Below are 14,418 nucleotides of genomic sequence, written 5' to 3'. Positions count from 1 at the left end.
GAGTACTGAAGGAGATAGCAGAAGAAATTTTTGAACCCCTCTCCATAATCTTTGAAAATTCTTGGAGAACAGGAGAAGTACCAGAAGACTGGAGAAGAGCAAATGTTGTTCCTATCTTCAAAAAGGGGAAGAAGGTGGACCCAGGCAACTATAGGCCGGTGAGTCTGACTTCTATACCAGGAAAGATCTTTGAACAAATTATTAAACAACATGTATGTCAATACCTGGATAAGAATGAAGTGATTAAACAGAGTCAACATGGGTTTGTAACTAATAAGTCATGTCAGACTAACTTAATTTCCTTCTATGACGGTATCACTGATTGGGTGGATCAAGGAAATGCTGTAGATATAGTATATCTTGACTTCAGCAAAGCATTTGACAAAGTCTCTCATACAATCCTTATTGAAAAAATGACTAAGTATGGAATGGACAAGGCAACTGTTAGGTGGATTCATAACTGGCTTAGTGATCGGACCCAAAGAGTGGTCATAAATGGCTGCACATCCAGTTGGAAGAATGTCTCAAGTGGGGTACCACAGGGCTCTGTCCTGGGCCCTGTATTGTTCAACATCTTTATCAACGATTTAGATGAAGGAATTGAGGGTAAACTGATTAAATTTGCTGATGACACAAAGCTAGGAGGGATAGCTAATACTAGAGAAGAGAGAGAGAGGATTCAAAAAGATTTAAATAAACTGGAGAAGTGGGCAGCAACTAACAGAATGGTTTTTAACAGGGAGAAATGCAAAGTACTACATCTGGGCAATAAAAATGAAAAAAGCATATATAGAATGGCAGGAATAGGGCTAAGTGACAGCACATGTGAAAAAGACTTGGGTATACTAATAGATCACAGACTGAATATGAGTCAACAGTGTGATGCAGCAGCAAAAAAGGCAAATGCAATTCTAGGATGTATTAACAGAAGCATACAGTCTAGATCACGTGAAGTCATTATTTCCCTCTACTCCTCTTTGGTCAGACCTCATCTGGAATATTGTGTCCAGTTTTGGGCACCACATTTGAAAAAAGACATCAACAAACTGGAGCAAGTTCAGAAAAGAGCGACCAGAATGGTGACCGGTCTGCAAACCCTGTCTTATGAGGAAAGGTTGCAGGATTTAGGAATGTTTAGTTTGCAAAAGAGAAGACTGAGAGGAGACTTAATAGCTGTCTACAAATATCTAAAGGGCTGTCACATTGTAGAAGGATCAACTTTATTCTCATTTGCACAAGGAAAGACTAGAAGCAATGGGATGAAACTGAATGGGAGGAGACACAGATTAGATATTAGAAAAAACTTTTTGACAGTTAGAGTGATCAATGAGTGGAACAGGCTGCCACGAGAAGTGGTGAGTTCTCCTTCAATGGAAGTCTTCAAACAGAGGCTGGACAGACATCTGACTGGGATGATTTAGCGAATCCTGCTTTGAGCAGGGGGTTGGACCAGATGGCCCAGGAGGTCCCTTCCAACTCTACGATTCTATGATTCTATGATTCTATGATTCTATGACAGGGCGGACTGAGAGAGGGTTGATGATGGTGATGGAGTTGGTGTTCTTTCTGATGGCCTAGATGCAGTATTTCGTTGATATAACAGAGGGATTCCCTGACTGAGGTGGCCTTGCAACGACACCTCAACATTTGCTGCTGTGCTAACCGGTGGGCTTACAGTAGGGGAAACAATGTAGCGTTGCTGACTACCTTCTTTGTGATCAGTTGCACATGTGGCACTTGAGGTTTGGTGTTGTGTCCACGCTTGCAAGTGCATGCTGGTTAAATGTCTAAGCATGCAACTGGTATTCAAATTTTTCAGATTTTTCCCTCGGCTAATGGTCTTTGCGCACTTCTTACAGATAACCTTGGCCTGATCATGAGGATTTTGTTCAAAAAAGTGCCACACTGCACTCTTCCTACTTTGGCAGACATTTTGCGGCCTAGCACGCTGTGATCTTTTGACCCTCTGGACAAGCTGTCCAGCAACTCTTTTGATTTTTGGAACCTGTCTTTGGAGTGCTCCGGGCCTGCCAGATAACAGCTGTTGTGATGTCGATGTCTGCTGTGGATGCTCCTCATCTGAGCTATTGGAAGCAGCACCCTCTTCCCCCAATGGATGCCAATCTGGGTCAACAACTGGGTCATCCATCACCTCTTCTTCAATGTCATGTGCACCTTCCTCTGTGTCACCGTGTATGGTGGTATAGTGTGCGGGAAGGGGCACCTGAGTCTCATCAGGGTCAGAATCTGGCTCTGTACACTGCGAGGACAATGTAGTGCTCTGAGTGAATGTACCAGCAGAATCATCTATCAGCGGCTGTGCATCAGTGCACTCCATGTCAGATTCATCTTGGCCTGGGTAATTCACCATTTCACTTGATAATCCAGGCATGGTATGTGAAAACAGCTCCATGGAGTAATCAGTAGTATGACCTGCGTCATCCTTCAATCTTGGTTGGGGTGAAGGACACAAGGAAAGGTGTGGTTCATGAACATGAGCCTCCAATGACAACTTCAGAAGAGGAGGCGATAGAGCTGGAGGCTGAGTCAGCAATGTAAGACAAAACTTTTTCCTGATGCTCTGGCGTTAAAAGCAGTTTGCCAACTCCTAGAAAACTAAGCCTTCGAAGCCTTATGGAGCCAGACGATGACGCAGGCTCAACACCTCCTGCATTCGGTCCTATTTTGCTTTTGCCACTACCATCAGATCCACCACCAACACCATCATTACCAGCTGCCAACCCCAGCCCAATTCCACGGCCTCTTCCACCAGCCTTCCTCATTTTTGGTAGAAATGTAGACAAAATCCAACAAACTATATAGTAATGTAAAACAAGGTACAAGGTGTCTATAGGACAGGGGAGATTTAGATTTTCTGCAGACACTTGTGGACACTGGACACTTGGATTGTGTGAGGCCCACTGAATATCAGAGCGCTATGTCACAGGCTCGATGGCACAGGTGTGAAAAAAGTGACTACAGGATAAGGGAGATTTTGAATTTCTGCAGACACTTGTAGACACTGGACACTTTTGGATTGTGTGAGGCCCACTGAATATCAGAGCGCTATGTCACAGGCTCGATGGCACAGGTGTGAAAAAAGTGACTACAGGATAAGGGAGATTTTGAATTTCTGCAGACACTTGTGGACACTGGACACTTGGATTGTGTGAGGCCCACTGAATATCAGAGCGCTATGTCACAGGCTCGATGCAGCAGGTGTGAAAAAAGTGACTACAGGATAAGGGAGATTTTGAATTTCTGCAGACACTTGTGGACACTGGACACTTGGATTGTGTGAGGCCCACTGAATATCAGAGCGCTATGTCACAGGCTCGATGCAGCAGGTGTGAAAAAAGTGACTACAGGATAAGGGAGATTTTGAATTTCTGCAGACACTTGTGGACACTGGACACTTTTGGATTGTGTGAGGCCCACTGAATATCAGAGCGCTATGTCACAGGCTCGATGGCACAGGTGTGAAAAAAGTGACTACAGGATAAGGGAGATTTTGAATTTCTGCAGACACTTGTGGACACTGGACACTTTTGGATTGTGTGAGGCCCACTGAATATCAGAGCGCTATGTCACAGGCTCGATGGCACAGGTGTGAAAAAAGTGACTACAGGATAAGGGAGATTTTGAATTTCTGCAGACACTTGTGGACACTGGACACTTTTGGATTGTGTGAGGCCCACTGAATATCAGAGCGCTATGTCACAGGCTCGATGGCACAGGTGTGAAAAAAGTGACTACAGGATAAGGGAGATTTTGAATTTCTGCAGACACTTGTGGACACTGGACACTTGGATTGTGTGAGGCCCACTGAATATCAGAGCGCTATGTCACAGGCTCGATGCAGCAGGTATGAAAAAAGTGACTACAAGATAAGGGAGATTTTGAATTTCTGCAGACACTTGTGGACACTTGAATTGTGTGAGGCCCACTGAATATCAGAGCGCTATGTCACAGGCTCGATGCAGCAGGTGTGAAAAAAGTGACTACAGGATAAGGGAGATTTTGAATTTCTGCAGACACTTGTAGACACTGGACACTTTTGGATTGTGTGAGGCCCACTGAATATCAGAGCGCTATGTCACAGGCTCGATGGCACAGGTGTGAAAAAAGTGACTACAGGATAAGGGAGATTTTGAATTTCTGCAGACACTTGTGGACACTGGACACTTGGATTGTGTGAGGCCCACTGAATATCAGAGCGCTATGTCACAGGCTCGATGCAGCAGGTGTGAAAAAAGTGACTACAGGATAAGGGAGATTTTGAATTTCTGCAGACACTTGTGGACACTGGACACTTGGATTGTGTGAGGCCCACTGAATATCAGAGCGCTATGTCACAGGCTCGATGCAGCAGGTGTGAAAAAAGTGACTACAGGATAAGGGAGATTTTGAATTTCTGCAGACACTTGTGGACACTGGACACTTTCGGATTGTGTGAGGCCCACTGAATATCAGAACGCTATGTCACAGGCTCGATGGCACAGGTGTGAAAAAAGTGACTACAGGATAAGGGAGATTTTGAATTTCTGCAGACACTTGTGGACACTGGACACTTTTGGATTGTGTGAGGCCCACTGAATATCACAGTGCTATGTCACAGGCTCGATGGCACAGGTGTGAAAAAAGTGACTACAGGATAAGGGAGATTTTGAATTTCTGCAGACACTTGTGGACACTGGACACTTTTGGATTGTGTGAGGCCCACTGAATATCAGAGCGCTATGTCACAGGCTCGATGGCACAGGTGTGAAAAAAGTGACTACAGGATAAGGGAGATTTTGAATTTCTGCAGACACTTGTGGACACTGGACACTTTTGGATTGTGTGAGGCCCACTGAATATCACAGTGCTATGTCACAGGCTCGATGGCACAGGTGTGAAAAAAGTGACTACAGGATAAGGGAGATTTTGAATTTCTGCAGACACTTGTGGACACTGGACACTTTTGGATTGTGTGAGGCCCACTGAATATCAGAGCGCTATGTCACAGGCTCGATGGCACAGGTGTGAAAAAAGTGAATTGTAGAATTGGGCAGAATAGGAATCTCCCTAGAGTGTAGGTCTGTAATAACGGAACAAGTCCTCCACTTATCCTTCCACAGTGACACACAGATAGCTTCACTGTGGCTGTGATAACAGCCGTTACACGGTACTGTGTGAGGAGCGTACACCGCTGTATGGTGTGAATAAATGCACGCTCAGTACCTCAGCAGGACAAAAAAAAAATTGGGATTGCTTTTAAAAAAGCAGTTTGCAGAGCAGTGGGGAAACAGCAATGCAGCTGTCAGGAAGCCTTAGAAGGCAGCCTAACAACCAACACCGCTGATCCACCACAATATAGCCTCCCCTTGCACTGCACACACAGTGACTGGTGTGTTGCACAGGCAAAATCGCTAGCAGCAGAAGCAGTTTTTTTTTTCCCCTGTGACGCCCACCAAAGCAAGCCAATCACTTGCATGCCCTTCTGAAAGATGGTGGTGACCCCTGCCTATGTCATCACGTTGCCCACAGTGTCCGTGGATCCTGATTGGCTGAAAAAGAGCGCTAAACAAACTTTTGAAACGCGACTTTGGCGCGTAAGTCGCCGACCTCGTGGCCGACCTCATCTTTGGGTCAGTTTTCGTTTCATGAAACCCGACTTTGCCAAAAGTCGGCGACTTTTGAAATTGTTCGACCCGTTTCGCTCAACTCTATTCCTAACAAAAAAACCCCATATTTTTCAAAAATGATGCAGATGTAAAGTTGACATGTAGGAAATTCAGAGTAGAAAAATACCATAAAAAATTTTCTTTATATCAAATAACATGTCAAGGTCACTACTAAACTATTAGGGAGAGAGACAACACCACAAGCCCGACCTACAAATCATGTATACAGATGCATGAATCAATTAACCCTTATAGCCATGTAAAATCTACTATCCCCGATGCCGGCAGTGCCCAGACATAGCTATTATTAATTAAGGAGTATTGTCATAACACTTACATGGATAGTGGTCTGCTGTATGTGGTCTTCCCCTAGCACCCCAACGCGCGTTTCGTCCCTTCGACAGATATTCAGCTGAGTATTCTGGAAAAGGGTCTAACCTTCTCACCTAATGCCCCCTAGATACATTCATGGCCGTGAAAAATACACATCTTTTTGCAAGGAAATTGCTGCTTAAACGCTTTCATGAAAAATCCAATACTGAGTCTGTGATTTTTAATACTAAGGAGGAACAAGAAGCACTGGCCATACTTCAATCTCTGGCTGAGGGAGAAAGCTCAACAATGGTAAGCAAGTTTCCTACTCATTTGTTTACTAAGTCTAAGAATTTTCCTAATTTTAAGTCTTGTCCAGCAATTGACATATTTGTCAAATTGGTTACCACTGTCATTGAAAAATTGGGAAACACACATAAATATTGTTTGAATAAACAAACTATGTCAGTAATAAAAGAAATGCAATCATGGTCTGATGTCTGTTTTGAACCTGTAGACAAAGGTGGTAACCTAATTATATGGCCTAAAACTTTACATGTTTTCTACTCTGAATATGTAAAATAAAGGATTATATGTTTTAATTGGCACATTATAGAGTATTTTTTGTTTATGGCAATTGATTACAGTCAGTTTTTGTGTCCTTTTCATTTGTATGGGTTTCTATGTTATGTTATGTAGGAAATGTTATGTATTAACTATTTTTGTGTAACATAACTTTCTGATTTAGGGGCTTAACAATTACAATTTTGAAAATTGCGAATTTTTTTAATTTTTTGCCAAGTTTCTGATATTTTTGCAATTAAATGCAAGTCATATAGAACAAATTTTACCAATATTATGAAGTACAATATGTCATGAAAATACAGTCTCAGAATCATTGGGATACATTAAAGAGTTCCAGAGTTATTACCAGATGAAGTGACACTGGTCAGAATTAAAAAAATTGGCCTGGTCATTAACGTTAAAATTGGCTCGGCCACTAAGGGACTAAATTACATTGCGTCCCTTAAAGGAACTATTTTGCTAATACTACTTTATTCTAATAATCTTGTTTGTAATATTATGAGATTTATATGTAAAAAGTTCATTTTCCAAACAACCGATATGGCAAATCAATGCATTACAGAGTAACAAAGAAATAACTAAGCTAATCCTTACCTTTTCTGCAAAAAAACTATCCTAGTCTGTTCTGCAATAAACAAAAAAAGAAAAAAACTCCATGACAATACACACCTTAATAAATTATGGATTTATCAAAACTTACGCCATTAGAAGCACTGCTGCTATTACAATCCCAGGATTGGACACGTAACCAAACAAATTGGTCATAAAAGGTGGAAAGTCCTTTTCAATTGTTTCTTGAAGAACATCATACATCCTGTTTTTTCCACTTCAAAACAAAAATAATATTTGCAAACTTTTCATATTTTATCAAAACTAAAATGTATTGTCATACATTACAACCAATATCAAAAAAATATAAGGCCAGTAGTCAAATTAGTTTTTCCAAGAATAAGCAATGAACCTCTATTCTCAGTTACACTAATCAGTGGAAGCTTTCAAAGTTTATCCAGGCTCAGGGCCTCATCAATACTTCTGTCCACCTGGAACTATAGCTGCATTTACTGATAAGCAGATGTGCCTAAATAAACACTAAACGTTATGATCTACTGATTTATGGGATTCTCGTGGATCGGAGCCACACCATTTACAGTTGGGTGGCCTATCTTAAGATGTGGGCCATATTACAGTAACTTATACCTCGGCCCTTATACTTTCAAGTAATTCTGAACTCCTCTTCAATCTTTCACCCTACAGCAGCTGGTAGGTATGTTAGCTATTTGACTGCAGTATATAGCTCTATATCCATGTGGATGGTCTCATTTAAAACTTTTTTCACAATTTTTTTAGGAACTGTTTTTCGCTGGTTCAAATGGCCTATGGGAAGATTCAAGAACATGAAATAAAAATTACAACTAGATTATATTGGTGATGGAGGTGTAATAAGAGGAGGAGGCATGATATCACAACTCTGACACTAGTTCGTTGTTGTCCACTGTGTTAAATATATATTAGTGCACTGTGATAATATATGTCACATGTATTGTAATAGTGCAAAGAACTTTTAACTATTGGAGCCCTAGAGCACAGATAAGTGCTTCAGTAAAATAAGCCGACACGTCCCTAGACACTATAATAAATAGAGGATAGAGGGTGGAGATGGGAGAGATAGAAGACAAGACATAATGAGTTGGGGAGGAGGGGGGCGTGTAAATATAATGAATCAAGGGAGCAAGAGGTACACAGTGAGGGGAATTGAGGATGCAGGAGTGTGACTGGTATTGAATTTGGGGAAAGAGTACAGGTGATAATTAATATATATCTATTATATCTATACATATATTCCAATGCACAACAGCCGTTTCTTCATTTAACACACGCACAGTTCTGGTTTATTATATAATCATAAACCACTATAGGGCAGTTGAACAACACAGTACCGACATACAGTCCATTTTAGGGGCGGTTATGTTTACACAACTCAATACCTGACGCCCGTCAGGTCACAATTCCTCAGGCTCTGGGTTACCTGCTTAACAGAATCTCAGGTTTCCCAGCCTGGCTTCATATGTCTCCTGTCAGTAGTCCATAACCTCAGTGCTCCCTGGACTTTCAGGTGCTCCAGCCTCACACATGGCCATCTCCTCTATGTGTTGCAAACAGGAAACACTTATAGGACCTTCCTGATGTCACAGGAGCACACACTCTGGGAGGTGTGTGATTTACCAGTAACATCCATCACTTCTGGTTAACCCCTAAATCCAGCCCTTTGCTAAAAGACAGGTTTGTGGGACTACAAGACCCAGCAACCTGTCCTGGATTCAGATCACCACAGACCTCTATAATTAGCTGAGGAAAGTGGTTTTTTGTAGTTAGTGGTGGATTACAATTTAATTTTGCAATGGTAGGTTGCATGATAGCTAATTATATGTTAATGTAAATGCAGAACTTGGCGCTCAAATGATTGCAGTGAATGAAACAAGTTTTATTGGCAAACTTTTGCTGTTAACATTTGGCTTAAGAACCTTCATCAGAACTGTACAAAAAACAAAGAGGGACAATAATAAATCAAGAGTAATAACTAGATAGATAGATAGATTTATATACATATACAACCACATGTCTTTCGCCAGGATTTTGTAAACTACAGGACACAGCGATAGTACATTCATTGTTAGATGCTGTTTTTTCAATTTTCTTAAAGAACAGTAAATTCGTAAACTGATACTTATCAGAAGCAAACTTTTTTATTTTATACTAGCTGAAGAGCCCAATGTTGCCCAGGCATACTAACTAACTGTGGTTAGTTATAACAAATTATAATGATTATATCTATATATAAAGCTGAGTGCATATGTGGCGCACCTGAGGCTCAGTCGCCAAAGAGGTACTGCAACTCCTCCTGAGGTGTGGTATCCCACCATCCAGGTAAGATGGAGATTCCCAACCACGCTTCAACACCTGCACCCCACACCACAAAGTAGTGCAGCAAAGCACCTTCGGCGGCTCTCTGCTTGGAGTGTAGCATAGCACCCCTTGGTGGCTCCCTGCTTAGAACACGAAACGTGCTGGGAGGTGGGTGGAGTTAGTTTACATTACAAGGAGCGGGAAGAGTTTAGGACGAGAGGTCAGTTGATGAGAGAGCTGGAGAGAAGAAGATCCACGGAGAGAGGGATGGATGGATGGAGGTGCTGCAGCAGATCCCAGTGATCTGGGACTGCTGGCACGGGAAAGGAAGAGAGAGCGCAACATAGACTGAAAGCCTGATTCCCCATAGAAAGAAAGGATTAGTACTGAACGTGAGGAGTAAAAGAGAACAGAGGATGTGGGTTAGAGGAGAACCCTTCCTAGAAGTTCTAAGCGCAAGGCTGGGGCCCGGTCCCCGAGGTTGTTCGGATACTAATGGTCCTGCAACAGACACCGGAGGAATAGGAAGCTGTAAATGCTATATTCTCACACAAGAGTTGGGGGCACAACAGCAACTGGATAGTGAGCCGGGACTTAGTAACAAGGAGTCCCGGAAGCAGGCTACAGCTGTCTGCCGTACAAGTAGAGTTAGCATCAGAAAGGAGGAACTCCAGTGTAACTCAGTACTAGGATTACTTCAGCTAAAGGTGCCATAAGAGAAGACATTCAGAAAGGCACATGTTGGCGGAGTGTTGGAAAGGAGTATTCCATCTGGCCTGGAGGTTGACTGAGTCCCTGACCCGGAGGACATGGCACGGAGGCAGGCACCTGTTTGTGCAACAGACTGTGAGTAAAGCTTTGGAAACTGCAAGCCCTGGTGTCCTCCACTTATTCCCTGCGCCAACCAGCCCAGCTCTGCTACATCCCTTGCGCCGGACACTGCACCATCTAAGTGTCACTACACCTACTCTACCCTGGGACAACAGCCCTGCCTGTGGAGGGCCATAACATCACTGCTGCACCATATCATCTGTCCCAGAGGATCTGTCTGCAGCGTCAGCTTACATCTTCATTGCCGAACACCACAGGTGGTGTCACGAATCACCTATAAACTTTCATTACATAAGCACACTGAAACAACCCCTTTTACAATGGGCGCCCAGGGCCACGGGCCGGGTTACAGCTGCCGTGACGTCTCCCATCGAAGCTCATCAGGCCCGGTACTGAGTACCCCACAGCCCTGGGTGTGAGGGCGTTCCATTTTTAGCGTCACGAACAGGATGACGAGACCCAGTGCCACCGGGTTCTATGTGCCTATGATCTATTGAACTTAAAGATTTGTGGAAATGTGCAAAAGACCCAATTTGATAGACTGTAAAATGAATGCTAAAAATGGCCGCCAGCACGGTGAAGAAGGACATGACAACATGGGTGGTCCTAAGAAAAGACCACGAACTGTCCTGGGCCTCCCCTGCCTAAACTTCTATGCGACCTCAACATGGCCCACCCCCAGAGGGGTTCGTATACTGTCCTGGTATGGAGGAGTTGGAAGAAGACACCGCCCCCAGAAGGAGGAGCAGAGGCCAGTGGCGGAAAAAGAGCTCAGGCAAGAAGAAAAACGCGAGAACGCCATGATGGAAGGAGGAAAGAAGCCAGAAGAGCAGGGGGAAGAAAGGCAACTTGACTCCAGGCCACCCCTGCGGGGTATATGACTGCTGAGACACCCTCTGCAGTGCCTGTCACCGCCTCAAAGCTGGTTAAGGCCTGCCCGGCGGAGGTACATGAAGGTTCTGGAGCAGGATGGAGAACTGGGACCGCGTCCCCGTCTTGACTGGGCGCAGCTGCGCGGGCCCCTCCTGACGGCCTTGGCAGAAACCAACCCTGCTCCTGGCCGGATCCAGCTGCGACCAGCCCCGCTGGCAACTCCAGGAATTGCGGCGGCCGCTGCTCACTACCCTGCACCCCCACCAGGACCGGCGCCTCGGCAGGAAGCGCAAGGTATGATTACCGCGCCTGGCATGACCCTAGTGCTAGGAATGGCGCCAGCGACTAGGAATGGCCTGATTGACCCTTGCCGGTGGCCCCAGGCTACGTTACCCATCACGGAGGTCCCGATGGAACTGGAGGAGGACGAACCGGTGGTGCCGGCGATAACCCCTGCTGAACCACTGACCGCAGCAGAGGTACCCCTGGAAATTGCTGGCATGCCATCCCCTGAGACAGTCGACGTCTCCATGGCCCTTTCTATTACCCCGACCGGTCCCAATCTTACCATTTGGGAGGCGGAGTACCAGCGATTAGCAAGCAATCAGTCACAAGATGAGGATACCCAGAGCATCTCCCCTGGAAGCAGCCCAAGTCAACAGCTTCCACAACCCCAGGAGGGGATCACCACTAATGATTTACAGTAAACTAACTTTGTTGCCCAGGAGGGTATTAGCAAGTTTCAAGTTTTTCTATTCTTTCTATTTTTGATTATGTTTATCTGTTGATCCAGTGTTGCCTAGTTCCATTGGCAGCCTTTGCACTTGAACTGTGGAGATCATGGACGCTGAGTGATCCGGAACTGTAAATGTAAATAGTTTGCACCTCTTTAGGTGCCCTCTCTTGGTTTTACATAGGCCTTCTTTTGAAGATAAGGACTACCTCATATGGGGCATAGCTCCAACTCAAGGACACTGCAAGAGATCCCGGCTGGGAGCGGTGTCCAGCACTTAGGCCTCTTTCACACATCAGTTTTTTGCCTTCAGGCGCGATCCGGCTTTTTTTTGTAAAACCGGATCCGGCAAAATGCAATGCCGGATCCGGTTTTTCCCCATTGACTTGCATTAGCGCCGGATCGTGCCGGATGGCATTGCATTTCATCCGTTTTTTGCCGGATCCGGCAACTTGTCTCATTCCGGCGTCTGGAAAAAACGTCTACTGTAACGTTTTTTGTCTCCGGCGAAAAAGCCGGAAGCGCCGGATCCGGCTCTTCCAGCTTTTTGCAACAATGAAAGTCTATGGGCGCCGGAATGCGCCGGATCCAGAAAAAGACGGATCCAGCCACCGGATCCGGTTTTTTTAAGTCTGCGCATGCTCAGATCCAATTGGCCAGCCTCCAGCAACAGAGACGGATCCAGCAAAAAAACGGATCCGTTTCTACAGTTCTCCAAAATTTATGCCGGATCCGTTTTTTCTAAAAAAAGCCGGATCCTGCCTGACGGCAAAAAACTGATGTGTGAAAGTAGCCTTACAAGAATTATTGAATGTGACGTATTTTGATAATGTGAAGTATTATTAGATAGAGAACTGTTATGAATCGGAAACCGAGGAGGAGAAAAAGACAACAAGCTAAGTCTCAGAAAACCAGAGAAGTTGGTAACTATGCAGATTGCAGATCCCTGATCTTACCCGCACAACTAGCAGCAGTCGTGGAGCCTTCCTACATTGGTCCTAGACGCCTCGTCACAACCGGAGAACTACATAAGCCTAAATCAGGAAAAGAGGAAAACTAACTGCCCCAGAGCAGACCCCAAAGGAAAGACAGCCCCCCACAAGTATTGACGGTGAAACAAGATGAAAATACAAACAAAGGCAGGAAAATAGGCTGAGCAAACGATGGGGCCCGGCCAACTAAAAAGGACAGAAAAGGAAAGACACTCTGCAATCTGCCAAAAAAACCCTACAAAAATATTGTCCAACACTTCTGATAGCAAAATTAACCCTGAAGTCACTAGACTTCTAAACCTATATCAGCACTCTGAAATATTCTGAGACAGCCCAAAAAAGAGGCCAATCTAATAAGGGACAAAAAGCAGATTGGCAAATACTGATTAATAGGAGTGGAATTTCAGCATAGCCCCAGCAGGGGCAGGCTGATTACACAAAAAACTGAATTGACCAACAAGCGCAAGTGTGAACATTAGCAAAAAACAAACTTAACTTGAGAAGACTGGAAGAGAGCTGAAGTCCAGGACCTGAGAAGCAGACTGAATCACCAGCACCCGGATAGGGCGTCGGCTGTCTTATATCCAGTCTGATACTCCAGAGATCCAATCGTTATCTTCCTCATCAGGTAGCAGATCACTACCACTTAAACCATCCGCACTACCTCCTGTCACCACCAGAGGGAGAACGGAAGGGGAACTCTCAACTGGTGGAGCAGAAAATGAGTTCATGACAGAGAACAGCTTTTATATAGACTTTAGTTAATAGAATGTTTTAATAAAGAGATGAAAGATTTGAATAAAGATTTGAAAGATGTAGGTGGCGAATCAGGCATCACGGTTGTCACTTAAAGCTATGATGAAGAATACTGAAGTGATAGTGAGTAACTGACAGTAGCACTTTGAATAAGGTAGCATAACTTTAAATATAGATAGACAGTTAACTTGCTTGTAACATTCAAGAACAGTGCCTCCCCCACATTGGGAAGTTTAGTATAAGGAATGTTTGTTATGCAATATAAAAATTTGTATGTTCCCGTATTGTCAACTTTGTTTCCTTGCAGCCCGCGGACGTGCTGTGTTTAACGGGGGGATATGTGGCACCCCTGAGGCTCATTCGCCACAGAGGTACTGCACCTCTTCCTGAGGTGTGGTATCCCACCATCCAGGTAAGATGGAGATTCCCAACCACGCTCCAACACCTGCACCCCACACCACAAAGTTGTGTAGCAAAGCACCTTCGGCAGCTCCCTGCTTGGAGTGTAGCATAGCACCACTTGGGGGCTCCCTGCTTGGAACACGAAACGTGCTGGGAGGTGGGTGGAGTTAGTTTACATTACAAGGAGCGGGAAGAGTTTAAGACGAGAGGTCAGTTGATGAGAGAGCTGGAGAGAAGAAGATCCACGGAGAGAGGAATGGATGGATGGAGGTGCTGCAGCAGATCCCAGTGATCTGGGACTGCTGGCACGGGAAAGGAAGAGAGAGAGCAACATAGACTGAAAGCCTGATTCCCCATAGAAAGA

General features: G+C 44.5%; 1 protein-coding gene across 1 annotated transcript in view; it reads right to left on the bottom strand.

Moving 5' to 3' along the window:
- Nucleotides 1-14,418, bottom strand: part of LOC141048334 (transmembrane channel-like protein 2-B) — a 198,415-nt gene that overhangs the window by 32,274 nt on the left and 151,723 nt on the right. Inside the window, exon 18 of the mRNA XM_073543816.1 lies at nucleotides 7,264-7,389. Coding sequence (XP_073399917.1) covers nucleotides 7,264-7,389 — 126 coding nt within the window. The remainder of the gene's footprint in view (nucleotides 1-7,263; nucleotides 7,390-14,418) is intronic.

This window comes from Dendrobates tinctorius, unplaced genomic scaffold, assembly GCF_039654945.1.
Source record: "Dendrobates tinctorius isolate UK_male_01 unplaced genomic scaffold, ASM3965494v1 ptg000134l, whole genome shotgun sequence".
Taxonomy (NCBI): Eukaryota; Metazoa; Chordata; class Amphibia; order Anura; family Dendrobatidae; genus Dendrobates; species Dendrobates tinctorius.
The sequence above is the reverse complement of the archived record's forward strand: the minus strand, read 5'-3'. Positions and strand labels throughout refer to the sequence as shown.